Below are 25,030 nucleotides of genomic sequence, written 5' to 3'. Positions count from 1 at the left end.
AGGGGTCTGTCCTAGAAAGTCGCCTTTTTTTTTCTTTTAGGGTTGGTGGGGGGGGGGGGGGGGGGGGATCCTAATCTAGCAGCTGTGCACAGAGGAGGGTCTGATTCCAGCAGCTCTTCTCCAGCTGGCTCATTTTGGTCTTAGTCCTCGCTTGCAGCCATGCAGGGCCTGGGGAATGGAGTTTATAGAAAAACCTCTGTCACAGGTGCCCTCACCCTGTATTCTACAGCAGCCGTGGCTTCCTACTGGGTCGGGACAGCAAAGAGCAGCTGTGGGATTTCTGATTGGTTGCCAGCCCAGGAAGTGAGTCATAGAGGCAACATGCGTGGGTTTCAATGCCTGGGGAAGGAGAGCATCATGATGAGCTGCCTGAGCCCTTGGAAGCAGCATTTTCATCTGACAAACAAGGTGGCCAAGGCAGGCATCCGTTTATAGCAGTCAAGGGCGGGGGCAGTGATAACTGCCCTGATAGCTGGCTGACTGCAAGGCAGGGAAAGCTGGACTCTACCAAAGCTTTTCTGGGTCCTCTGACTTAAATATGGAACTTTAAAGATGTCCCCCCTTTGGAAAGGGGGTTGTTAGCAGCTGAGTTGTCTGTCTGGCTTTCCTCTGAACAGTTTCGTGGTTCATTACAGTTCTTTAAGGGGCACAAAGCTGCTCATCTAGGTTGGTGAATTGGATCTGTCTGGTGTGTTTCATTGTTCTGGAAGAAGAGCTGTCTTGGCTGCTACTTTGCATGGCCAGAGCCGCGAGATGATGGCCAGGGGAGATCAGAGTGTGTGGAAGCTTTGCACTAAATCAACTCCTGACCTAATTTCTTTGTGCAGGTAGAAAAGGAGGCCACAAAGGCCGTGCTAGGCAGTACACCAGCCCCGAGGAGATTGATGCTCAGCTTCAGGCAGAGAAACAAAAGGCTCGGGTAAGTGTTCTCCATGTGCTTAGCAGGAGAAGCTGTGGGCCTCACGCCCATGGATTTTTTTTATGTTGCAGCTCAGGAGCAAAAGCAGCTTAGAGGGCTTTCGGTTAGTCATAGCATAGAATCATGGAAACGTAGGCCTGGAAGGGCCTCGGGAACATCTCATCTCTTCCCTGCCCATGCTCAATTGGGACCATGCCCAAGAGATGTCTGTCCAATCTGCTCTTCAGAACTCTCCATGGGGGTTAATTCCATGACAGTCCCAGGTGGCTTTTTCCAGCATTTCTCCACCTGAGCCCCTAGATCATCTTTCCTTAATGTCCTCCCTACATCTCCTTTGTTACAGAGGAACACGATTTTTTTTTTCTCATCCTTCTTCCAGTGGCCATGGAGAGCAAGATGCATCTTGTTCATGGGTGCAGTACAAAAAGAGGCCAATTAAAGGGGCAGGCTACTAATTCTGCCGTTTTCCCCCAGGTGCCCTCTTAGTGTTCTCACTGTGTTTGCTTTCCTTCAAGAGTAATTGCTGAATTCTGCCATTGCACCAACTTACCTTTTTCCTTCATCTGCTGTAACTTTGTAGGAAGAGGAGGAGCAAGAAGAGGGGGGTGAAGGGGCCACTGGGGAACCCCGAAAGGAGAAGAAATCCTTAGATTCAGATGAAAGTGAAGAAGATGACGAGGACTATCAGGTACCACAGCTTCCCATGCATTTAGCATAGCTGAACAGTCCAAATTCTCAGAGTGGAACAAACCTGCTAGAGCCTGCATTAATTTTTCCTCACTCCTTTGCTGGCTTCACATGCCAGGCTTAAAGGAGTATGTTATCCTTAAAAGCTAAGCTTAGCATGTACTGTCCTCACAGTTAATCTTCAGCCCACTGGTAATTTTGTTCCTTGCAGTATACTGAAGTGGAAAGGACAGTGGTAATGGCTGTGGTTTGCAGCACGGCTAAAGATGTGCCATAAAGTAAGATGCGATTGGGAGGGAGGTTTGTAACGTGGGAACTGATTCTTTCTGGTACCTGTGTCTGAGGAGGGATGACACTGTCTTTTTTGGGCAATGTACAGGTCATTAGGCCTTGAATCTCCTGGTCGTGTTGCTGACCTTTTTGTCCTGTTTGTGAACCCTAGCAAAAGCGCAAAGGAGTGGAAGGCTTAATAGACATAGAGAATCCCAACCGCGTTCTGCAGACAACCAAAAAAGTGACTCAGTTGGACCTGGATGGCCCCAAGGAACTGTCACGGCGAGAGCGGTAAGAGCCCTCCTCTTGCCACCTGCCCAAGGTGCGTGGGGTTTGCCCCCAAACGCCCCACAGTAGTAGCGTGTTCTGTCACCAATGAACAGACTTCTCCTGGGGTGAAACTGGCATCTCAGCAGTCTTTGAATTGTGCCCAGGAAAAGTCTCCATGGGTGTGAAGATCAGGGCACCCTTTGAATGGAGATTTCGCTGGCTAGACCACTTAGCTGAGATGAGATCTCCTTACCCAGGCAGCAGCTGCAAAAGTATAGCTCCGCAGCTTGGTGAAATGGGATGAGACAGCAGTCTGATCCCTCTGGGGCTGTTCTGTACTTTGGCATCAGGCTTCTAGAAGGCCAGTAATGGACACTACTGATCTCTGTGCATTAAGTGTGAAACCATCATGCCTGGGAGCTATCCGTTAGGTCTTGGTGCATCAGGAGCCTTAGAATTGCTAGGAGGTGTTTTCTAGATTCCTGGTGTCAGTGCAGATTTTCTCCCTCTCTACTCTATTGCCATGTAACTAGTGCCTGTCTTTCGAAAGAGCAGGTTAAGTCTGCGATTTGGTAGACTCCTTAAGGTGGGCGGTGAGGTGAAGCTTGGAGGTAAGAGTAAACTGACAAGGAGGTGCTGCACTCAGATATGAGGCAACTGTCCTGTGATCTTGGGCTAAATCACTCCATCCTTGTATGCTAGTGTTCCCATTTTGCCAAATGGCAATAGACATGATCCCTGTCTTTGGGCTGCTGGGAAGCAGTTGGATGGGGAGAAGCCTGTGTGTAAAATGAGCTTCTCTCACTTAAGCATCCAGTATATCACATAGTTTTCCAAGATGGAGATTGCATTTGGTGCAGTTTCCCACAGGCCCTGCAGCTGCCTGGGAAGGGATTTAAATGTTCTTTTTATCTCCATCCTCCTCAATCTGTCAGCTTGTTCGTACAGTGAACAGGAACAGAGATCTTGTGCTCCAAGATCAGAGCTGGTGTCTGGGATCCAGTGTCTGGGATCCAGTGCCAGAGGCTGCTGCTGCAGATCATGCCTTGTCCTGGTTCCTGCTCCAACCTTCCCCCCCAATCTCTAACCTTGCCCATATGTTTACATGGAAACCAGGATGACCAGCATCTTTCACTCCAACAGGGAAGAGATAGAGAAGCAAAAGGCAAAAGAAAGATACATGAAGATGCATCTAGCTGGTAAAACAGAGCAGGCAAAGGCAGATCTCGCACGACTAGCCATCATCCGGAAGCAGAGGGAAGAAGCTGCCAGAAAGAAAGAGGAAGAAAGAAAAGGTGAGTAGTGCAGTGCCTCCCAGTATCCATCCCCCTGCAGCTGAATATCCTCCCTGAGCTGTGAACTTTACCTCCAGCTGGGCCGACACAGTGTTCTCTCTCTGCCCTAAACACGTGGTGTTCCTATGGGCCATCAGACAGCTCTTCCATTCAACCCTGGACTCAGCTGCATTTCACTTTGCCCCCACAAGCTGCTATTGCTGCTTTATAAAGTGCTGGCTTAGTTAGGCAGGCAGCAGGCAAACTTAAAAAGTTGTTGCCTTGCGTATCTGCAGCATTTTCAGCCTGCCATACAACGGCAGTTCTTCCCGCCCCCCTGGGGTTTTCACACCCATTGCACAAGTCTTATAGAGCAGCGGTTCACCACCCCATGGGTCATGACCCAAAAGTGGGTCACAAGAATATATGAAAGGGTCGTGAACAAACTTGAAAAATGGATCAACAAACTTTAAAAGTGGATTCTCCTTTAAGGGATGGAAAAAAAGGGAAACCATGAGTTTCCCCTTGTAGCCTGGCAGAGTTTCAGTCTGGAAGGGGCTGCTTGGGGCTGGAGGAGCAGGAGGAGGGTGATCAGGCAGGGGGTGCTATATGCACGTGCATGTGCACACATGCATGTGGCAGCCAGACAGCATGGAGAGCAACTCCCTGCAAGTAAGTTTTATGGGGTGGAGCGGGTGCACAGACTGTCAGGGGGGCATGTAGGGCACACGTCCCCTCAGATTTATGCACCCACCTTGCTGCCACCACCGCTGCCACCTCTATGCCAGCCACACCGGCAGCAGTGTGAGGAGTAATGGATGGGAAGAGGGAGCTGTGCTGCCCTCAACTCATGTCACCAGCTGCTCACATGCTGGGATGTGCCTATACCATGCCACCATGGCCTGGCTGCTGCTCCCCTCAGGCCATGCTCTGCCCTGGAGGAGAGGTGGGGTGGCAGGTAGTGCAGGCAACCTAAGAGGAGTGGCAGCAACAGTAGCAACCAGTCCTTGGCAGCGGGGTAGAGCTGTAGCTTGGCACACAAGTGGCTGTCGGCAGGAGGAGGTGAGGGCAGCACAGCACCTGCCTCCCACATCTGTTACTCCTCACATGGCTGGCATAGGGGTGGCAGCAATGAGTCTCACTGCCCCACTCTGTCCTCCTGCACTGGGTCCCACACAATGGGCTGCAGAAGCAGCTCCTGCCCATGCCGGACTAGCCAGGCTGCAGGCCCTGTGCCTGCTGTGGATGCACGAATGTGTGTGGGGTGGGGGGGGAGGGGACGGACATACCCTACAACCCTCTCTGCCACACATAGGGGTGTTGGGGCCAGTGGGTTAGGAGTGAGGGGCACCAGCAGGGCCAGGGGTTTGTTTTCTGCTTAAACTATTTACTAAGTCAGGACTGGACATCAGTGTTTACAAATAGGTCCTGGTACAAAAAGGTTGAGAACCACTGCTGTAGAGGTTCTGTGTACTTGGTGCATCAGGATTGTGCATCAGGGACCAAGTGACTGCAGGACTTAGTAACGGGCTGCAGACTTGTGCATCTCCAGGGCAGGGACTGGCTCTAAATTCAGCCTCAGTATGTAGCAAGCCAAAGTTGTCACGAGACTCGGATCCCATCCCATGTCCATGTTGCACCAAACATCTCCACCTGGAGTAACTGCGTGGGCAGCCACAGCAGAGAGGCTGAGCACTGGGTGCACTGTAGAGGAGGAGTGACTAAATGGGCTTCCTTTTCTGGGCTGGTCAGGCCAGCTCTGGTTCCCCATATGCAGCTGGAAGCCTTGACACATCTCTTCCTTTCTTTCCCTCCCTAGCAAAAGACGAAGCAACCACAGCAGGCAAAAGAATGCAGTCACTATCCCTGAACAAGTAAGCCCAGGCCACGCTAAAGGAGGAAATGCCAGGGAACTGTGCCTGGTGCCTGCCAGAGACTCTGTCGTGTCGCCTACCATAGATGCCACGTAGGGTGTACTGCGGCATCGAAGTCACTTTCACCTCCAAGAGACACTGATGATGTGTTTGTCTTCATCTTGGCACAGAATTCCATTTGGGGCTAGGGGGGCAGCTGCTACTTTGGGGGCAGAACCGCGCTGAACAGCAATTCTCTGTGTAACCGTTTGGAAACCTGAATGTTTTTAGGATTTGGAGCATAGGTGGGGGCAGGGCAGGGGGTGCCAGGGGAGGGGGAATGCTTCTGACATTAGACTGCAAGGACTAGACCATGGGATTGGGGGGCTGAGGAGAGCCCCAGGGCCAGGTCTGCATCTCCAAGATCCATTTCTGCGAACGGCCCATGAAATTGAGCTGCAGAAAGTTGCAAGACTAGTCTGGGAGCTGACTTCATGGCTGATCCTTCTGGAGATCTCTTCATCCCCATCTCCATCCCTTTTTCCCTCCCCAGCCCCCCCTCTCCCTCCTCTGATTTTGGTTTTCTGTTTGGTTTTTGGGGGGTTTTTTGGTGTTTCCCCCCTCCTCTGACTAGGGATAGTGTCAGCAGCTTTTAATCACACCCTCCTTTGTTTAAAAAAGAACTTTCATTGACTCTGATGCCCAGGTAACTCCCTCCCCACCCCGAAGCTCAATAAATTGAAAAGAAACTTGTATATTTGGCTGATTAAAATTTAAATTATCGTAAGCACTTGGTCCTTGTCTTCTGTGCACAGCGCTCAACGATGGGGAGTCTCTGGGTCTGTGCAACATGTGCACTTGATACTTACCTCTGGCTTGGCCATAACACATGCTAGCCAGAAACAGCAGTGTGTGGAGCCGGGAGTGGTTGCAGGATAGCAATAAGGCATACGGGAAAGTGACCAGCAATGGGTGGATTCATGTCTGTCACTTGACCAGCATCACGTAGGACCTCAGTGGCTGAGGCACGAGTAGAGTGTAGTTCTCTAGGACCTCCAACTGCCTTCCCCAGATGATGCTGCTTGCTTCACTCACTCCTCATCCCACACACCCTCCAGTCTGCAGCAAAAGAAGAAATCTGCGGCCAGCAATCACTTGCACCGCACAGCCCTGCCTTGTCCCCCTGCCTCCCAAGGCATAGATCCAAGGAGGCCACAGTAAGGATGCACCAGGCTTTGCAACCCTACTGTGCTCCTTGAGTGCAGCCCTTGGTCTGGGATTATACCCATGAATGAAAAGACAAAGCCACTGGGGTTCAGTGGAGAATCCACTCTATTGGTTCTCTAAGCGATGTATGACCAGCATAGGCTTTTTATAAAAATTGGGGTAAAAACCCTGGTATTTCCTTTGTGCTCCCGAGCATGTGGGGAGTGCCAGGGCCCGCGTTGCCACCCGGGGAACGCACGGTGGTTGTCTGCAAAGGAAGCGGGTGGGGGTGGCATAGCTGAGCGGGATGGGCAGCGCCGGAGAAGCCTTTCCCAGTGGCTCCATCACTTGATCTTGAGATCCTTCAGAGCAGACTCCAGACTCTGCAAAGGGAGGGGGAGGTGATAGCTAGTGAAATCCGTTCTCAGTGGGAGGCAGGCAGCCAGGCCACCCACAGGCCATTAGCACCTGCCTTGTTCCTCCAGCTCACCCCCTCCAGGTCTTTAATGCTTGTTGGCCTCTGTCTGTTACTGTCCAGTGATCCAGCTGCATTCAAGCAGGCCAGCCCCTTAGCAGGGGCACATCACTAACATCACAAAGGTGCTTAGTGGTTGGTTAATCCTGTGCAGGCAGGGACAGGTGCCATGAAGATGAGCACCTGTGTGTTATGGTGACGTGGGCGCTACCAGAGGCTGTGGCAACCAGGTGGAGAGCCAGGCCAGGCTGCATGGGGCTCCCGGTGGCTTAGGTTTGAGTCCTCTGCTACTCCTACCTCTGAGAGCCAGCAGGGGGCACTCACTGTCTGCAGCATCCCATCACCCTCCAACCTATGGCCCTGTCCTAAATTGTCTTAATCCCAGCCAAGAGACTTCCCCCTTCCCCCAGCTTCTGCAACCAGATGCACCCCAGATGAAGGGGGAGCTTTCGAGGCCTAATGGCCTGTACGTTGCCCGACAGAGACCGTGTCACCCCACCTTGGACACAGGTACCAGACAGAATGGGGACAAGGTGGGGTTGCACCAGTTGCATGCCGGATGGGGGATGAAGTGCCCCTTCCCCAAGTGTCACTCTCTGCTGTGGGATGGGAAGGGGTTGGTGGGCTGAGAACCTGTGCGAGGTGGTGCTGACTCGTGTCTGGAGCTGGCTCGACCCCCCTGCCCAGGGCAGGGGGATGGCAATGTCTATTAGAGAGCAACTCTTAATTGTGTCTTCTCATGTGCGACCAGCTGTTGTGGGAGCCAGACGTGGCTGGGATGGTTTAGTCAAGGGTGATCCTGTAGCCTTAAAGCAGGGAGGCCAGCAGAGGCTCCTTGTCCATGCCCAGGCAAAGTGTCCCTGCTCACGCCAGCAGTGGAGAAGGGAGGCTGAGCTGGACTCTTCTCTTTCTCTGCTGTGTAAAGCCACGTGGCCCCAGCAAAGGCGAGCGCACTGCTGGGATGGAGGGCAGCGCCTGGTCTTCTCAACCTGGTTTCAGGAGGAGCCCAGCACCCCCAACCTTCCTCCCACACCCAAACCTGCCACGGCCTCTCCTCTGCACCGCAGTGCCGGCTTACCTTGAGATCCCAGAGGCCCATCCCACCGTCCATTCCCGTGGTACAGAACTGGGAGCACTTGGCTTTGCCGCCAGCAAGCACGGAGATCTGGCTAGAAAGGCCAAGAAAGCATCGGAGTCAGCCTGAGGCCAGCAAGAGGGGGCTTGCAACAGGACAGGCCCTTTCTAAGTAGGGATGGTGCCAGGCTAGTTATACCGTGGGGGTCTTTCACAGCCTGTGTGAGCCAGACCCCACAGCAGTGAAGCTGAGGGCTGCAGGGGACCTACGAACCCCAATGTGCTGCCTTCAGCAGTGGAGGCCAGACAAGACCATTGCCCATCAAGCAAACAAGACCTCACTTGTCCTAGCAGAAGACCAGGCAGGGAGCCCCAGCTGCTCTTTGCTGCCCCTTCCACCCCCTGCCGGGCCTGTATTGGCCAGGAGCAGCCCCAGGGGGTGGTTCTTTGGACCATCCTTGATGGCAAGACAGAGTCCACAGCTGGGGCTGGTTTGGACACAGCTCGGGGCTCCCCAGTCACCTGGTCAACCAGCACCCTTCAGCCGACACGAACCTGATGCTGTTTTTGTGCAGCGTCTCCAGGGTCACGTTGTTGGTATCAGAGCTGGCTTTCTTGTCCAGGTTCTGGAAGCGCTCGCGGGCACTCAGGCCACGTTGGGAGCTCTGCTTGGGGACATCCAGCTTCCCACCAAAGCTCAGCGCTCCCTGGCCCTCATCATAGGTGTAGAGAATGGGGTAGCAGTCGTGGCCCTGGGGGGACACAGCACCAAGCTCCAGTCGCAGCCACCGGGTGTGAAGGCAGGCACACGGTGGCCCAGCCCCAGCCCTGCACTTACCGCAGCCACCAGGCTGTTCTCGGTGATGAAGGTGACAGCCAGGAGAGGCAGCATCTCCGTGTACAGGGCGGCCACGCTATGGGGGAGAGGAGGTGAGAGACATCAGCACAGCTCAGCCAGTGCCCTGGGCAGTCCCCTCGTAACCCCATTCGCAAGCTGGCCAGGCTCTGCCAGCAGGGCCTGTGCTGCTTGCCCATCGTGTCCCACAGCACCACGGCAGGATGACAGTCAGTGCAGTGGCTTAAGCCGGCCACCTCCCCCCTGGCTGTGACACAGAGGGGTCTCCTGCCTTTCAGGCCCCAACTTAGTGCAACACGACTTGCTCAGGTTCCAAGCCGTCCTCACCCAGGGGGAGGTTGCCAGCTGCCCTGGGCTCTCGGAGCCACCTTGCACTCCCAGTGCCAGTGGCAGCCCCCATGTAGCCTGGAGCTCAGTCACCGCTGGGGTCTCCAAGCTCCTTCCCAGGCTGCTTTCTCCCAAACCCACTGTGGCTTGACCTGCGCATGTGGCCAAACAAGGTGCTTAGCTGCAGCTTGGTGACCCCCCCCCACCCCGACACACCTCCCTGCAGCTGCAGCTCCCAACCCAGCTACTGCCAGTGTAGCCAAGGCCCCTTGACCAAGCCCTCGCACCCAGCCCATGCAGCCAGGGGTGTTCCCAGGCCTGCGAGCAGAGCTTCCTGTTGGCAACCTGGCTGCTGCTAGGCAGGGGACTATGTGCCCCCACCGTATATCAGCAGTGAAATGCTCCTACCACCTTCAACATCCCCCGCACAGCACTTGAAGCAGGGGAACAACCCCAGCCCCTGCTGAGCACCCAGAAGAGAACCATGATGTCCGCCCTCCTGGGTTCCCACTTACGCCATTTTCTTGTTGGCATCTGCCAGGCAGAGGGTGCTGTCGTGGCTGACCCATGCCACGCGGTTGCCGCTGGCAGAGAAGCAGATGCTGTGGACCCAGCCACAGCTGTTACTTGACTCAAACATCAGCTCCCCAAAGGGCATCTTGGAGCCCCAGGGAGTGGGGGCTGGCCGCTCCTCCACCTCCTTGATGTAGGCTGAGAAAATCCTGCAGAGAAAGCAAAGCGTGGGTGTGGAAGGTGAACCACGGGGGCTGGGAGCAGATGCCGCGGGCTGGGCACTGCAGGACAGGCCAGGAGACGGGGCTCCTCTTCTTGACTGCTTCTGGGAGCGGTGATGCCCTGTGAGCTCTGTGCCTGGGACACCCAGAGAAGTGTTGCGTCTCATGGGCAAAGGAGCCATGTCCTTCCCCCCCCAGGCATGGCTCTCTCTTTTCTGGTGGTGACCAGGCCAGTGGACTGGGCTCCAGCCCAGGAAGGAACACGACATTGGTGCTTCCTGCCAGGGGACCAAAGCTGGCTCCGAGAGAGCTGTAGAGCAGCCCCTTGCCCGTGCCGCAGCCCCCAGCTTCTCAGCTGAGCTCAGCACATGATTATATTGTGCCTGGGGCTGCTCACACGTCACTCTCACGCAGAAGGCTGAGCTGCCTGCCCAGAAGACACGTGGTCCACCAGGAACCGAGGGATGTCTGTCCCCTGCAGGCTGTGGTGGTCCAAGCTGGGAGACCATTTCAAGACAGGGAAATGAGTCTTACGTGACATTTCTCAAGGAAAAACTGGGTGACAGTGGAGGGAAGCAGGTGTGTGAAGCCCCAGTACCCGGCTGGGCTAGAACCAAGCCTGCAGCACACAACTCGCCATGTACAGAGGGGAAGACGGACTCCAAGCAGACACAGCAAGAGCTCAGCAGCCCCTCCAGTCCTCATGAGGCCTGTCTCAAACCCATCCCTGCTCACCGCTGTGGCTCAAGGGCGCTCAGTTACCTGCACTTGAAGTCGCAGGAACCAGCAGCCAGCAGCACGTTGTTGGGGTGCCAATCCAGGCTGAGCACAGTGGAGCGAATGGACTTCTTGATGTGCTTGCAGACCCACCTGGGAGAGGACAAGCCAGCAACACTCAGAGACAGGCCGAGTTGCCCCCCTTCCAGCCCCACCTGCTCCCAGCCAGACCCCTGGGGCCAGGCTGAGGCGAATGGGGAGCAGGTGGGACTCACCAGTCATTCTCCTGCTCAAAGTAGCAGATGGAGATGAGGCGAGATCCACTGCCCACGGCAAACTTGTTCTCCTTGGGGGACCACTTGACGCAGCGGGCAGCGCGGTTGATGCGCAGGATGACCAGGGTGGGCTTCCACACGTTGCCCTTCAGGGTCCACACGTAGGCGTTGCGGTCTGTCCCGCACGTCACCAGCCGATTGCTCTCGGGGGCCCAGTCGATGCCTGAAATCCCCATGTGAAGTGAGTGGGAAGCCCCAGCTGTGTAAAGGGCACCTCCCAGCCTTGGCAGCTCTGACTCTACCCCCAGCCCCCTCCGCACCCTCTGCTCACAGGGAGAAGTGTTGTCTCAGGTGCGTTAGGCACTAGGACCCATCTGACCAGCTACTCCTCCCACCATGGCTATCAGGGAGCATCCCCACCACTCCTGCCCCCTTTCAAAGCCTCCTTCAGCCTCCATCCAGAAGTTTGGTTCCCCACCCAGGACCACATCGGACCTGGGGTTACACTCTGTCATAAAGCCCAAACCTCCTGGAGTGACCCGGCTCCTGCTAGAGCCTCTGGGGTGGAGGGAGGGAGTCACACTCCAGGGTCAGGCCTATTTTGCCCCCTTCCAGTCACAGAGGGGGCTGGATGCTGTTCCCACTGGGGACAGCGACTGCCGCACCACACATCCCTCTCTGAGGCCGTGATAGGCCCCCATTAGACTGCCCCCCCACACCTGTCAGGCTTGAATGACCGCTTGAGGCCAAACCTCTTGGTAGGAACACCCCTTCCTCCCTAAACCCCTCTCCATTTATACCCAGGGATGCCCAGGGATCAGCTCATACTCCCTCCATGCCTGTCTTGCTGCTTTGCACCCAGTCTGTACAGGAAACCCTGTGTCCACCAGTGAAATGCAGCCACCTCTGGGGGCTGGAGAGCTAAAAGGAACCACCTGACAGCAGCATAACAGTTCAGCCCAGGGAGGGTGAAAAAGACCTGAGTTTTGGGAACTCAGGGGGAATTTCATTGGTAACCACTAGTTAATGCCCCCTGCCCCCCAGTCTCCCTCTGAGAAGGGGCTGCCCCCACCCCCACTCCAGGCCCAGGACAGGGCTCAGTCCAGTGTAGCTGGTTGCTGGCTGATTCCAGGGAGGAGGCACCTCTGGCCCAGGGCTCACCTGTCACCTGCCCATTGTGCTCCTTCAGCTCATGGACCTTAGTCCACTTGGCTCCGTCCTTCTTGTAGATGTGGACCTCATGGTTGTTAGGGCAGAGGGCGATCTCTGTGGGGAGCAGCAGTGTTAGCAGGCAGGGCACCAGGAAGGAGAGGAGAGGGGAGAGGGCTAGCTGAGAGCACAGGGCCTTGAGATGGCCAGGAATGGCCCCTTGGTGTTCGCCAGGCTGGGGTCATGGCAGGAGAGGCCAGTCTAAGCTTCAGGGTGTTGAAGCCCAGGAAGGCAGAGCCTTAGCCCTGCTCGTGTACTAGCTTGTGCCACCCTGCAGCCCACTGCCAGAGGCTGAGACCCCGAGCAGCTGGCGCAGCCATGCAACCAGAGCAGCCACTTTTGCACAACACCAGCCACTCCTCTTGCTCAGCCTCACAGCGCTGGTGCCAGCTCCAGCCCTGCCTGCACTTTGAGTCCTGACCCCAGCGCCGCTGCACACAGCTAGTTGCTGTGGAGTCTCCCGTTAGGGGGAGGCGCAGTCGTGCTTGCTTGCTGGGCAGATGCTGGAGGATGGGACTGACGGCAGTGTGTGTGTGTGTGTGTGTGTCTGTGACAGTGTGTGAGCACATGCCTGAATGTGTGGGCGTGCCAATGTGTCTGAGAGAGTGGGAGTGTAAAAGTGCGCATCTGAGAGCATGTGAGAATGTGTGAGACAGCATGTGCGTGAGTGCATACGTGTGTGTGCATGTGTGTGTATGAGCATGTGTGACTGTCTCGGAGTGTGTGTAAGCAAGAGAGAGTGAGAGTGTGTGAAAGCATGCAAGCGCATGTGTGTGTGTATATATGAGTGTGAGAGAGCATGTGCATGTGTCAGAGTGTGCGCGTGTGTGTGACAGAGGAGAGAGTGTGTATGTGTATGTGTGAGACAGAAAAAGTGTGTGTATGAGAGTATGAGAGTGCATATGGATGTGTGTGCATGGCAGCGTGTGTGAGAGCATGTGTGTGTGCCCCAGAGTGTGCGCGTAAGAGAGAGAGTAAGAAGGGGGGGGTGCATGTGTGCGTGCGCGTGCGCATGTGTGTGCAGGCACTGTGGGGTAAATCTTGCCCATAGGACCTCCGCACAGGGCAGCCGAGTTTATCAAGGGACGAGGGGGCCTCGATTCAAGCAGGGTGCTTGGGCTCCTCGTGGCTGTGGGGACCTACCGCACAAAGGGAAGTGGCAGTGAGCAGGGAGCAGGCAGCCGAGTGGGAAAGATCCCAGCTGAGCCGCACTGGGACAGGATCCCCCAGGCCCCACACCCACTCTCCATGCCCCCCAGCCCTCCCTCGGTGCCCCCCACTCCTCCATGTGCTGCCCCCCGCCCTGATTTTCAGCTGGGGGAGAAACTGGCTGTGCAGCATGTTGCTCGGGGCAGGCAGGCACTGCCCAGCCAGAGCACGAGCTGTTGGCTGGGATGCTCGCTGCGGGATTCCCCTGAAAAACACTGCCCCCCGCAACCCAAGGGTGCTCCCAGACGGCCCCAGCCAAGCCGGCCCGTCACTGGCTCCCTCCCTCCTGGCAGAGAATGCCCCTTTTGTTCTGGGAGCTGCTCCCTGCTCGCTGCAGCCTTCTCATATCCTCTGCCCCAGCCCTGGGCATCGGCTCAGCCGGAGAGGAGGAAGCGCCGCTCCCAATGAATCACTGCACAGGAGCTCTGCTTTTCGCCGGGGCTCTGAACAGAGACGTGCTGTTCCCTGTGATCCCACCAGCCACACAGCACCGGGCAAGGCGCCAGAGCTGACTGCCACCGAGGCTGGGCCTCCCAGGCCCTGGGGCTCCTCTCTATCCAGGCAGCTGGGCTTCCTCCACCCCAGGCCTCCCAGCTGGGAGAGAAGGGGTAATGGGAGCCTTCTGGACCCACTCCCCAGATGTATCCCCCAAGGGCTTCATCGTCTGTCTGGCCCTATTTGGAGACGGGAGCAGAGTAAATCCCAGGATCCCAATCCCCAGACAGTGTGGGGGTCCAGAAACGGGAGCTTCTCCTCTCTAAGAGCCCTTGACCCCAACATTGAGGTGCTGCAGCCATGGGCAGGGAGCTTGTGTTGCAGGCCCAGATTTAGGGTGAGATCGGCAGCGATTCAGGGGTTCCCCTTCAGGAGAAGCACCAGGAGTTAGCCATAGGTCTAGCCAGCGTGGAGCTGCCCCACGGGAAGACTGCAGGAGAGGAGCATCTGAGATAAACCTATCTAGTGGGACAGAGGGGAAAATCAGGTAGTGGAGGGGAACAAGGCAGGGGGAGGGCATCTCACAACCCCTACACACGCTGGGACAGAGGGACACTTAATGCTCAGACCACTGCCCATGCTGCTCTCTCCGCTCCAGCAGCCCCCAGGGGGATGGAGGGCAGGGGATGGGCAGACTTACGGGTCCTGTCCTTGTTCCAAGCATGGCAGCTGATGGGCTCAAGCAGGAAGCTGTGGTAAGCCATGGCTCTGCAACTGGAAGGCAAGAGAGAGAGCACAGCTCAGCACGGACAGGTTCAGTGCTGTCCCCACTGCCTCCACCTCTGCCCCAGGCTCTGCGATGCCCCTCAGCTCTGAGCTGTAGCCCTCCCCACACTGCCCAGCTGGAGCCCCCTCCACGTATTCCAGCACTGCCTGTTCTCCCCAGCCAGCAAGCCTGGGACCAGCACTACCCCTTGCTGCTCTGATACTAAACAGCACTCAAGCAGAGCCAAGTAGCCCTGCCCTGCATAGCATTTGGTCATGGAGGCATGGTGGCTTGGAGCTAGAATAATGCCCCACCAGGCATCCCTCGCTAACCTCAATGGCGAGACCCCAACACGTCCCACGCACCCCCCTCTCCCTCTCCAGTCAGCATGCCTACCCACATCATAAAAATCATAGAAAATGAAGGCTGGAAGGGACCTCAGGAGGTCACATCTAGTCCAACTCCCAGCTCAAAGCAGGATCAGTCCCAACTAGATAATCCCAGCCAAGGGCTTTGTTGAGTCAGGTCTTAAACGCCTCCAAGGACGGAGATTTCACCGCATCTCCAGGTAACGTTTCCGGTGCATCAACACCGTCCCTAGTGAGAAAGTTTTTCCTAATATCCAATCTAAACCTCCCTTGCTGCAACTTGAGACCATTGCTCCTTGTTCAGTGAGAACAATCCAGCTCCATTTTCTTTCAACCCCCCCTTCAGGCAGTTAAATTCCCCCTCAGTCTTCTCTTCTCCAGACTAAATAAGCCCAGCTCCCTCAGCCTTTCCTCATAAGTCATGTCCCCCAGCCACTGAACCATTGTTGTTGCCCTCTGATGGACTCTCTCCAATTTGTCCACATCCCTTCTGCAGTGGGGGGCCCAAAACTGAACACAGGGCTCCAGCTGTGGCCTTACTAGTGTGGAATAGAGGAGAAGAATCACCTCCCTCGTCCTGCTGGCAATGCTCCTACTACCAACGCAGCCCAGGATGCCATTAGTCATCTCGGCAACAAGGGCACATTGTTGGCTCATATTCAGCTTATTGTCTACTGTCATCCCAAGGTCCTTTTCTGCAGAGCTGCTGCCCAGCCAGTCAACCCCAGCCTGTACTGGTGCATGGGATTGTTCTGTCCTAAGTGCAGGACTTTGCACTTGTCCTTGTTCAACCTCATGAGATTTCTTTTGGTCCAGTCCTCTAATTTGTTGGTTTCTCTGAGTCCTAGCCCTACCCTCCAGCATAGCTACTACTCCCCCAGCTTGGTGTCATCCACAAATTTGCTGAGGGTGCACTCTATGCCATCTTCCAGACTGTTAATGAAAATACTGAACAAAACCAGCCCCAGGACCAAACCCTGGGGCACTCCACATAATACCAGCTGCCAACTTGACATCAAGCCATTGATCACTATTCATTGAACCCAACAATCCAGCCAGTTTTCTATCCGTCTTACAGTCTATTCATCAAACCCATACTTCCTTAGCTTGCTTGCAAGAATGTTGTGGGAGACCGTATCAAAAGCCTTGCTAAAGTGCCTCTCCACGGATGGCCGTTCTGCCCCTGGAGTATCCTCTTAACCCTCAGACTTGTTGCCTCTCAGGCAAACTCCCCTCCCTCATCTGCCATACCTTGTTTAGTTCTAGAAAACAGGCAGCTGCCCCAGGGCTTCCCAAACCTGATCTTGCCTTAAGGGCTAACTGCATGGCTCCGTCCGTCCCTACACCACATCTCATACCTCGCAGGTGTTGTTACTCACTGATGTTGTCAAGCCCTTCCTGGGCCATGGGCTGCCAGCCCCAGTCCTCACCCCTCCTGGACAATGGGCTCCTTGGCCCCTTGTTCCCCGGCTGTGTCCCTCAGACTTTGAGCCCTCTCTAGGCCCTGGCCCTGCTCTTAGGCCACATGAGACTCCTAGGCTCCTCCGGCCCCACCAGTCTCCAGCTGCGGCCCCGCTCTTGGCCTTCAGCCCCTCTATGGGCCTTGGCCCCACGCCTGGGCCAGTGAGACCTTCAGGTTCCCAGGCCCTGTTCAAAATTGCCCCTCTTGGGCTATTGAGGGGTGACCCACTGCCCTCTCTCTGGGCTCAGGCCTTTGTGGCCCCACGACTTCTGGGCCCTCTGGCCCCACACTCTGCCCCTACTTGTGCTCCAGGATCCTCAGCTCCAACTCTCCAGAGTTTACCCCCAGCTCAGATATTAAGGCAGGAGCCCTGATGCAGACCTGTTGCCTGGAGCTCGGCACTCACCGCCTCCCTGCTCCCCCCAGCTCAGGCCTGGGGCTTGCATGCCTCCAGCCCAGCCCTTTCTGGTCAGGAGCTTTACTAATCAGCCTCTGCCACACCTGCAGGCTGCTTCTCAAGCAACCTCCCTGCTCTTAAAGTGACAGACCTCAAGTCTCTGGGGCTTATTGGTGAGGAAAAGGAATCCTAAGTCCTTCAATCACCTTTTGCCCCTTCAAAACCCCTGGGCTAGGTCACTGCCAGCCAGCCTGTCACATCGTCTACGTCCTTTCTGTATTGGGGGGGGGGCCAAAACGGGGCCCATGACACCGGACACTCGTAGGAGGCAGCACCAGCACATAATGCTCATATAGTCCATTCAAAGACTCCCCACATGCTTTTGGCTGGGGTGAGGGGAGGAGAGGGGAATCTCCGAGCACCATTACAGCAACCTTTGCTAGGAGGAGGGCAGACCGCTAGGAGCCGCCTGAGGCATGTGGGGTAGACGCATGGCAGTAAGGTGACCGGCCAGGCCCGGTTTCTTCCTGAAAGGACAAAATCATTTCTCTCAGTTGCCTTTGCAAATCCCCCTAGAATGGCCCTTTGGCACCAACCTGCCGCACTCAGAGCATTTCAAGGAAGCAACAGGGCCTTGATAACCCTCACAAAAAGGAAGCTGGCTCCAACCATTAAGGGACTTTCTAATCACTTATTAACATTCTGGCACCAGTTCTGCTCTGGAGGAGAAGAGCCCCAGCCCACAAGAACATGTGTTCAGGCTCTATAGGAAGGGTGTGGGAGCGGACTCAAGCAGGCTGAGCAAGAAGTCACTTGTGAGCTCCGTTCTGGTTTTATGAGTGCATCGGGCTGCCCACAAAGATCAACTTTATTATTATTGCTTCTGGGTTTTCCAGCCGCTCTTGGCATTCCAGGCACTGCCCCCTCAAGCCAGGCCTGGCATGGACCACTACGAAGAGGACGACAACCAGCAGCAGGTGGCAGGAGATGAAGCAGGAGGAACAAGACCAGGTTAGGGAGGACTTCTGGGTTTTGGGTGTCTGGAAGCAAAACATCAGGGAAGCGAGAAGGGCCCACGGGAAGAGAATTCCTCCAGAAGTCAGAGCATGTCCCACCGAATGGGCTCATCTTATAGCTACCAGCTGCTAGTCTTGGTTCCTGGGAACGTCTGCGTCACGCTGGTGGGGGGGTGAGCTTGAAATGGTTCTCTTGATGTGCATAAACATCCTGTATGGGCAGCAGGCCTAGGCCTCTCATGGACTGGGACTGAGGCTCATGACTTGCTTCATCACGAGATGAACCCATCCAGGAGCTAACTGGGCTTGGCGGTGCATTCAGTACTCACCACAGACCTCCTGCCCTGCTCTGCCTCTCCCCTGGAGAACAGAACAGCTGGCTGCCCCGAGCCCACCCGACCCTGCTGTGTCTGCGCCTTCCCCTGGGGAGCTCAGGCCAGCTCCTTCTCATGCTTCACATTCTTGAGATGCTGCTGCTGCAGCTGAACAAGAGTGAGATCAAAGGAACAGCGGCCGCCCTGGGAAGGGGGCAGCTTGGAGTGCATTGGGAACAGCCTGTGCCATCTGGATGTCATTAGGATGGCAAGGCACTACTCACTTCATGGCTGGCAACACTGGTCTGCCGCTACAAGCCACAGCAGATTCCTATGGGCACCCAGGAGACCGAGTGCTGTCTATCCCGTTACCGGTACCCATGCCACCAATCACCTTCCAGAATCAACCTTAATATCCCCCTAGCACCCTGCATTGGTGCCACAGTACACACCACACCAAAGCATCTCTGTACACAGCACCTCCACGGACTAGCACAGCAAGATGTACCAGCTGGGGCTGCCTGGAAGGATACCTATTTTATGGCCGACTTAGACATCAGAGGGATGTGAATCAGAATGCGACTCTGTTCTGTTCCTGGATCAGCCATAGGCCTGCTTGATCTTGGGCATGTTACTTCACTTCTCCATTAGTCAATCGGGTTTAACAAAGCTGACTTCCGCTATAAAGTAACAGTAATGACCCCAAGTCCTGAGTTCCTCTGAGCACCCTAAACAAAGCAGAGGCTGCCGTTAAGGGGTGGTTAGGAGGTGTCTGCCTGCGCTTTGAGACGCCTGCTTCAAAACATCAACCAAGACCTAACCCAGTGGTTCTCAGCTATTTTAGACTCAAGGCATTCCTCATTAGCAGGGATCCTGGTTTCCTCTGATTTAAAAAAAAATCCCAATTTTCAGTTTAAAAAGACTCCTACAAGGTGTCCCCAAATCTACATTTTTCCATTATTAAAATGAAACACCACTACACACACACACACACACACACACACACACGGCGTTTCATTTAAATATCATGGAAAAATGTAGATTTGGGGTTGGGTTTTTTATAAACTGAAAACTGGAGATTTTTTTTAAATCAGAGAAAACCAGGATCCCTGCTCATTAGAGTTAAGCACCTCTTAGACAATGGCAGCTTTTAGCTGTCACTTGTGTTTTGGCTACAAAAGAACAGGGAAGCAATTCCCCGGTTGCAAAGAGCTCTGAAAGACCACGACAGGTCAGAACGGCTTTAACACCATGGATACCTATCTGAAATCTCTTTTTATTTTGAGACTCATGTGCACCTAATAGTGCTAATACTTTCATAGTTTCATAGTTTCTAGGGTCAGAAGGGACTTGAGAAGATCATCTAGTCCGACCCCCTGCCATGGCAGGAAGAGCACTGGGGTTAAACGACCCCAGCAAGGTGTTCATCTAACCTCTTCTTAAAACCCCTAGGGTAAGAGCCTGCACCACCTCCTTTGGAAGTTGGTTCCAGACCCTAGCCGCCCTGACCATGAAATGGCGCCTTCTGATGTCTAACCTAAACCTACCCTCTGCTAGCTTGTGACCATTGTTTCTGGTCACTCCTGGCTGTGCTTGGGGGAACAGTGACTCCCCCAATGCCTGCTGATCCCCCCTGACCAGTTTGTAACAGGCCACAAGATCCCCCCTCAGCCTTCTCTTGTGGAGGCTGAACAGGTTCAGGTCCCGTAGTCTCTCCTCGTAGGGCCTGCCCTGCTGTCTCCTGATCATGCGAGTGGCCTCCTCTGGATCCTCTCTATGCTGTCCACATCCCTCCTGAAGTGCAGCGCCCAGAACTATCAGAACGGCACCCCATGGCACCCTTAAAAGGATCTCCATGCACCCTGGTTGAGAATCACCGATCAAAGCTCTCTAGGGGAAAACAATCAACCAAGCTTGTCTCAGCAAGTCATCTCATCACATAGCAGAAACGCTTGCTGTCATTGCTCTTCCTTTCAGGGAACCTGGTCGGCGTGGAGGTGTGGCCAAGAGAAACGAGAAGTCACCACCCTCTTCCTCCAGAAAGCATCCTGCCGACACATTTGAACAGCGTGCAGCTTGTTGGCCTGTTGACACTTCAGTTTGGTTCTTCTACCCATCCCCTTCCTCCTATTGAGAAACCTCCAGCTCTTGTGGTTGAAATATTTTCTTCTCCCCACCTCCACTTAGAAAGCAAGCTGCTTTTCTATGCAGAGCCCGGCGGTACATTCAAACCCCATGCAGCTCATGACTAATAACTTCCACCCGCTTAGCTCACTATTGGCTTTTGCCACTGTGCAGAAGTCATCATGAAAGCACTGTGGCAATGCAGCTTGCAGCACTCGGAAAACAGGGGCCAGGAGGGACAGGCTGATTATTACAGACACTCTTTTGTTAACTCAGGCTATCGTCTTCAGTGGCGCTTTGGCCAAAAGGGGGAAGGAAGCAGGATGGTTTCATGTGCTGGCCTGGGTTGCCCTTGGAGGCAGTTTGAATCTAAAAGGTGCATAACTTTTGGATGGTGCTCACAGGGCCTCTTGAGCCACCCCTGGGTGTGGCGGGCAGGATATTAAGTGCAGAGTTTGTTCTTTGTTGGTTTTGGAGGCAACGACCTTGCCCACTTTTTGACAGCTCTGAGTGCTGAGGAGGGAAGGAAAAAAAAGGCTCTAATAACAGATCTCAGGCTCACAGGCCTGTGAAGAGCAGAAGAAAGACAGCCTCATGAGTAGGATGTTGCCAAAACCACCGTCTAGTGGCTTGAATCCTAGCAAAGTGTATGTCCATACGACATCACGTACAGCCTACTCACTTCTTAAGTGGCTGCCTTGTCCAGGCCCAAGCTCCAAGAGCCTGATTGCTGCAGAGCTGATATGACTTTGAGACTGTGGAGAACAGGGGAGTTCGTATAGCTGAGCAGACCACTGATCCGGCTAATCCTGTCCCCTGCCTCAATCTACACTTAACACTGGATGATTCACACACAGGTATAAAACCCCATTAGAAACTTAATAGTGCAGTACCATCCCTCCAAGGGAAAATGCAGTCCTGACCTCAGCTGGTCCTCAACTTACGCCCTAAAGCATGCAGGTTAACAGCCCTTGTGATTTATATTAGCTGGTCGGTACAGACAGTATTCTTAGTTATACAAATGTCATCCTTTTTTGTTATTATTTTTAAGGCCGGTGACGGTATCTGGGGGTATCGAGTGGATTTCTCTACCACTGCAGCTGCCATCAAAAGCCTGGATCAGACTGTACAGTGGTCACTACCACAGCGTGATGCAAGCACCACAAAACATGTGTTTGCAGCTGTGAGATGCTCAGGGAGCAGCCTGGAGGGGGCATAGGGAGGCGCATCTGCATAGAATTGGCTGCAAAGAGGAGTCTGCTGGGAGGAGAAAGCTCACATACAACTAACCAGCACATACTGCTCCAGAGAGAAGGGCAGGGGAGGAGAAAGCATTTAGAGCCACTATTTCAATTATTTTTAAGTGACTTGCAAAGGGAGAAAAAGGGGAGTTTTTTCTGTCTCCTTTCTTTTTGATGCTTCAAGATGATCTGAGAAGTTTAAAAAAACCCATCAGCATGGGGAGGAGGTTGTTTTATTATTTTTAGCCTGGAAATACCAAGTGTTTTCTTCCACTGTTTGTGAAAGAACTTACTGAACCATTTGCATTTAAGCCATGAATTGAAGGGCTGGGCACCGAAGAGTTTGAGGGAGAGTGCGCGAGCACATGTTCACGCTTCATTCCAGCTGTTGTTAGAGAGCAACTATTAAATTGCTGTTAATAACCTGCAACAAGGTTTACACAAATTAAATAATCTCATCCTGCCTTCGTTTGTGTTCCCCTCGCATTGGCAGTGCATTTTACAGCCCCCCTGGCTCTCCCCGTCCTCCACTGAGCACACAAGATCTCAAGCTGTATGTAACATGAGGAAGAAGTAGGAACCATATAACCAAAACTGAGCTTTCCAGCCACCTCTGCATGCAATAAAGCAGCAGAAAATAATGGCCCTATGCAATGATTTCCCTGTGGGTGGGCACCTTTACTTCTGAACTACCATTGAACTAGCTGGTGCTGAAGCTGCTTCATTACAGCCCTCGACCCAGCAGATCCTGCCTCTCTCCAGGAGAAAACCACGGAAGTTTACAACCTTCGCATGCTGGGGAATGCCAAGAGAAGAGGATCTCCAGAGCTGATATGACTCAGATATCTTCCTCTGGGACTCCTTTTCTGGTCAGGCTTGAGGCCCTCACTGATTAAAAATCATCCTGGGAGAGAGAGTAGCACTGGCTGGAGCTGAGCGGCTGGCGACTCCTGATCTAGGCTGAGGAAGTTGCTCAATGGAAGGAGCCTCCATGCGATTGCTGCGTGCGGGGCTGGAGTCCGTCATGGTGCAAGTGCTGGATCCGCACCTCTGCACTGCCACCTCCCCTGGAGCGGGTGCCCTGGCTCTGCAGGAAGTCGTGAGCAGCATGTAGGAGCGTCAGATACTATTTTACCTTCCCTGCCCCCATGCTGAGCAGCAAGGTCTGTCCTGCCCCCAACTCCATAGCTCACTCACCTGTAGGCAGCTATAACAGGGGGATGGATGGAGGCTATGTCGGAGTAGGTAGAAGCCACGATCTCTCCAGTCCTTATCAACACTGCCCTTTAAATTGGCAGGGGCAGTTGCCATTAAGTACCTCAAGCCCTTGCTCCCCTGCGGGGGTAAGGCTGCCCACTCTGACAGACTGCTTCAGTCGTGGGACAAAAACCCCAAGGCTGAAAATCAGACCTCAAATCCATCCCAGAGGCTCCTGTCCCAGTCCAGGGTTGGGACACCGCACTGCAGGTCTCTACCTGACTCCTGCTGCCCCGGCCGGAGAAGGCAGACCTGCTCCCCTTAGCACTCTCCTACGTTCATAGCACGTCTGGCCTGGACACTGCCAGAAAGATACTATACCCCAGGGATCACCTAAGGAGGTGATCAGTCCTTTTCTGAGGTGGGGGGAATACACAGAAAACTTCAAGGCCCACATCCCGAAAAGGGACTCGGGTCCAAACTCCCATTAAGGACCTGGACTTATGTGACAGGGGAGACTGGAGACAATCGTGTCTCCCTAGGATTAGAGTTCACTTAGTCCCTTAGCAAGAAGGTGCCCATGACTTAAGTGCCCCCATAACACATCAGCAGGGTGAGGAGCCAGGGCAGGGGGCAGAGGAAGACACTTGGTTGGGTGAAAATGGCTCAGGAGTCTCAAGCTTCCTCTTCCTTACCCCAATGCCTGACCAAAGTCATCCCCCCTCCCCAGGCTCCCAGCTCTGGGGCTGCCTGCTCCAGCAAGGTTCATCCTGAGGAAACCTGCCATGAAGAAGAACTTTCTGCCTGGCTAATGACTTGTACTTCCCAAAGCAAATCCTGCTGTGCTTGTGCTCAGCAGCAAACCCAGACCCACAAAGCCTAGTGCCCAGCAGATCAGCATGTTGCCCACCAGCCCACCTGCGTCAGCTGCTAAGGGAGCATACAGGACGGAGCTCATACCCTGCACCTGCATCCCAGATGGCTTGTGACCCCCTAACACGCCTAGCATCCAAAGAGGAATCGTTCCGGTCCTTTTGGACAAAGCCGGAGCACCCCGAGCCTGGGGGCACAGACTGCCCTGCATCCTGAACTGCATCAAAAGGCAGTGCTGGGATCAAAAGGGAAAGCCAAAGAGGGGAAGAAAAAAGCCAGTCAGGGGCTCCAGTTCTCCTCTCACCTACAGCAGGGCCTAAAGCAGAAGTAACTCTGCGAGTTCGACAACGTGATGCCAGCCCCAGGCAGCGAGCGGGCTGCGGGCGCAGGGAGGGGGCCCCAGATAAAAACCTGGGAGCGGGAGCCAGGAGACGGGATGTGTCATGCCGCACGACGCTTGCACTCGTCTCCGGAGAAGCCTGGCTGGGGACCCTTCCACATCAGCTGAGCTTTCAGGCCTCCCACAAAACTAACACAGCCTGGGAGAACCGGGGAGGTGCAGGGGGAAAATGAGCTCTGAGAAGCGATGGCTGCAAAGCAAAAGGGGACAAGCCAATATCAGGCAGGAAGTTTGTTCCCAGCCCAGCGCTGCTGCTGTATTAAGCAAATACAGGAACAAAGATTTTGTTCTTCTGGGGGCACCACCCCAGGGGTCGAATGTGCTGCCAGCAGCTCTGCTAGGGGCACTGGCTTCCTACTCCCTTGGAAAAGGAAAAAAAATAAAAAAATCAAACCCTGACAACTCACCTTCACAGGGAGAGGAGGAAGGCGGGGGGAAGGGGTCCTGTCTCCAGGGGCCAGCTGGTTCGCGGACTCTGGGCAGTCGACACGAACGGCAGCTGAGCCAGCCCCGAATGAAAGGCAGAAGTTGAGCTCGCTGTCTGAAGTCGTCCCACTTCCCTTTTCCTCTCTGAGAAGTCTAACCACTTCCTTGCGTGGGCGTTGGGGAACTGCAGCGAGCAGCACAGGCTGCCTCCAGCAGCAGCAACCGCCTCTGAAAGGCTCGGTCTGTGTGCGCGAGCCCTGGCCCTGCTTTCCAGGCCTGTTTGTGAGGCTTGGCGGCCGACACGTGGAAACGCTAGAGCCTGGGAAAGGAAAGGCTTCCCTCACTACAGCTTGGGAGATGCCCCTGTAACTCAGGGTCCACATCTGGCCAAAACCTGCTGGATCGGAGGGACCTGGATTCAGACAGAGACTGGAAGACCGAAGGGCTGGGGCACAGAAAGGCAGACGGATGACAAAGAAAGGATTTGTCCTCTTCTCTCTGCAGTTTGACAGTACCCAGTGCAGGAGAGACGGGCTCGTAGCTGAGTCGTGGACATGCTCAGGCCCCAGCATCCTGGGGTTGTGTGCCTCAAGGAGCAGGACCACTCGCAGGTGAAGCCACCCATATCCGTGCAGGCTGGATCAGACCCCAGC

General features: G+C 54.7%; 2 protein-coding genes across 3 annotated transcripts in view; one reads left to right on the top strand and one right to left on the bottom strand.

The window, feature by feature from the left end:
- PDAP1 (PDGFA associated protein 1) overlaps positions 1–6,063 on the top strand; it is a 9,793-nt gene extending 3,730 nt beyond the window's left edge. Inside the window, exons 2-6 of the mRNA XM_019512629.1 lie at positions 828–919; positions 1,500–1,607; positions 2,049–2,170; positions 3,293–3,444; positions 5,243–6,063. Coding sequence (XP_019368174.1) covers positions 828–919; positions 1,500–1,607; positions 2,049–2,170; positions 3,293–3,444; positions 5,243–5,301 — 533 coding nt within the window. The 3' untranslated portion in view covers positions 5,302–6,063. The remainder of the gene's footprint in view (positions 1–827; positions 920–1,499; positions 1,608–2,048; positions 2,171–3,292; positions 3,445–5,242) is intronic.
- A 527-nt stretch (positions 6,064–6,590) lies between these two features.
- ARPC1B (actin related protein 2/3 complex subunit 1B) lies at positions 6,591–24,549 on the bottom strand. Of its 2 annotated transcripts, XM_019512628.1 has the most exons (11): positions 24,359–24,549; positions 20,643–20,753; positions 14,494–14,567; positions 12,102–12,206; positions 10,941–11,163; positions 10,711–10,818; positions 9,730–9,936; positions 8,870–8,945; positions 8,587–8,783; positions 8,036–8,126; positions 6,591–6,865 (listed from the first exon to the last, which is right to left on the bottom strand). In XM_019512628.1, exons 3-11 carry the CDS (start codon positions 14,555–14,557, stop codon positions 6,827–6,829), a joined length of 1,110 nt encoding a protein of 369 aa, XP_019368173.1. In that variant the 5' UTR covers positions 14,558–14,567; positions 20,643–20,753; positions 24,359–24,549; the 3' UTR covers positions 6,591–6,826. The 2 variants fall into 2 exon arrangements, with proteins under 2 accessions (XP_019368173.1, XP_019368172.1); XM_019512627.1 differs by lacking the exon at positions 20,643–20,753 and having other exon boundaries at positions 24,359–24,547.
- Positions 24,550–25,030: the final 481 nt, after the last annotated feature.

The sequence above is a fragment of the Gavialis gangeticus genome, unplaced genomic scaffold (genome assembly GCF_001723915.1).
Source record: "Gavialis gangeticus isolate Ggan-Ray unplaced genomic scaffold, GavGan_comp1, whole genome shotgun sequence".
Taxonomy (NCBI): domain Eukaryota; kingdom Metazoa; phylum Chordata; order Crocodylia; family Gavialidae; genus Gavialis; species Gavialis gangeticus.
This window is presented reverse-complemented; position numbering and strand designations above follow the sequence as displayed.

Excerpts from the sequence above, each read along its gene's own strand:
- ARPC1B (XM_019512628.1), bottom strand. The coding sequence starts at position 14,557 with ATGGCTTACCACAGCTTCCTGCTTGAGCCCATCAGCTGCCATGCTTGG. Across the intron at positions 8,784-8,869 it reads AGAACAGCCTGGTGGCTGCG|GGCCACGACTGCTACCCCAT; the intron begins GTAAGTGCAGGG and ends GTGTCCCCCCAG. Across the intron at positions 6,866-8,035 it reads TGGGCCTCTGGGATCTCAAG|AGTCTGGAGTCTGCTCTGAA; the intron begins GTAAGCCGGCAC and ends CTCCCTTTGCAG.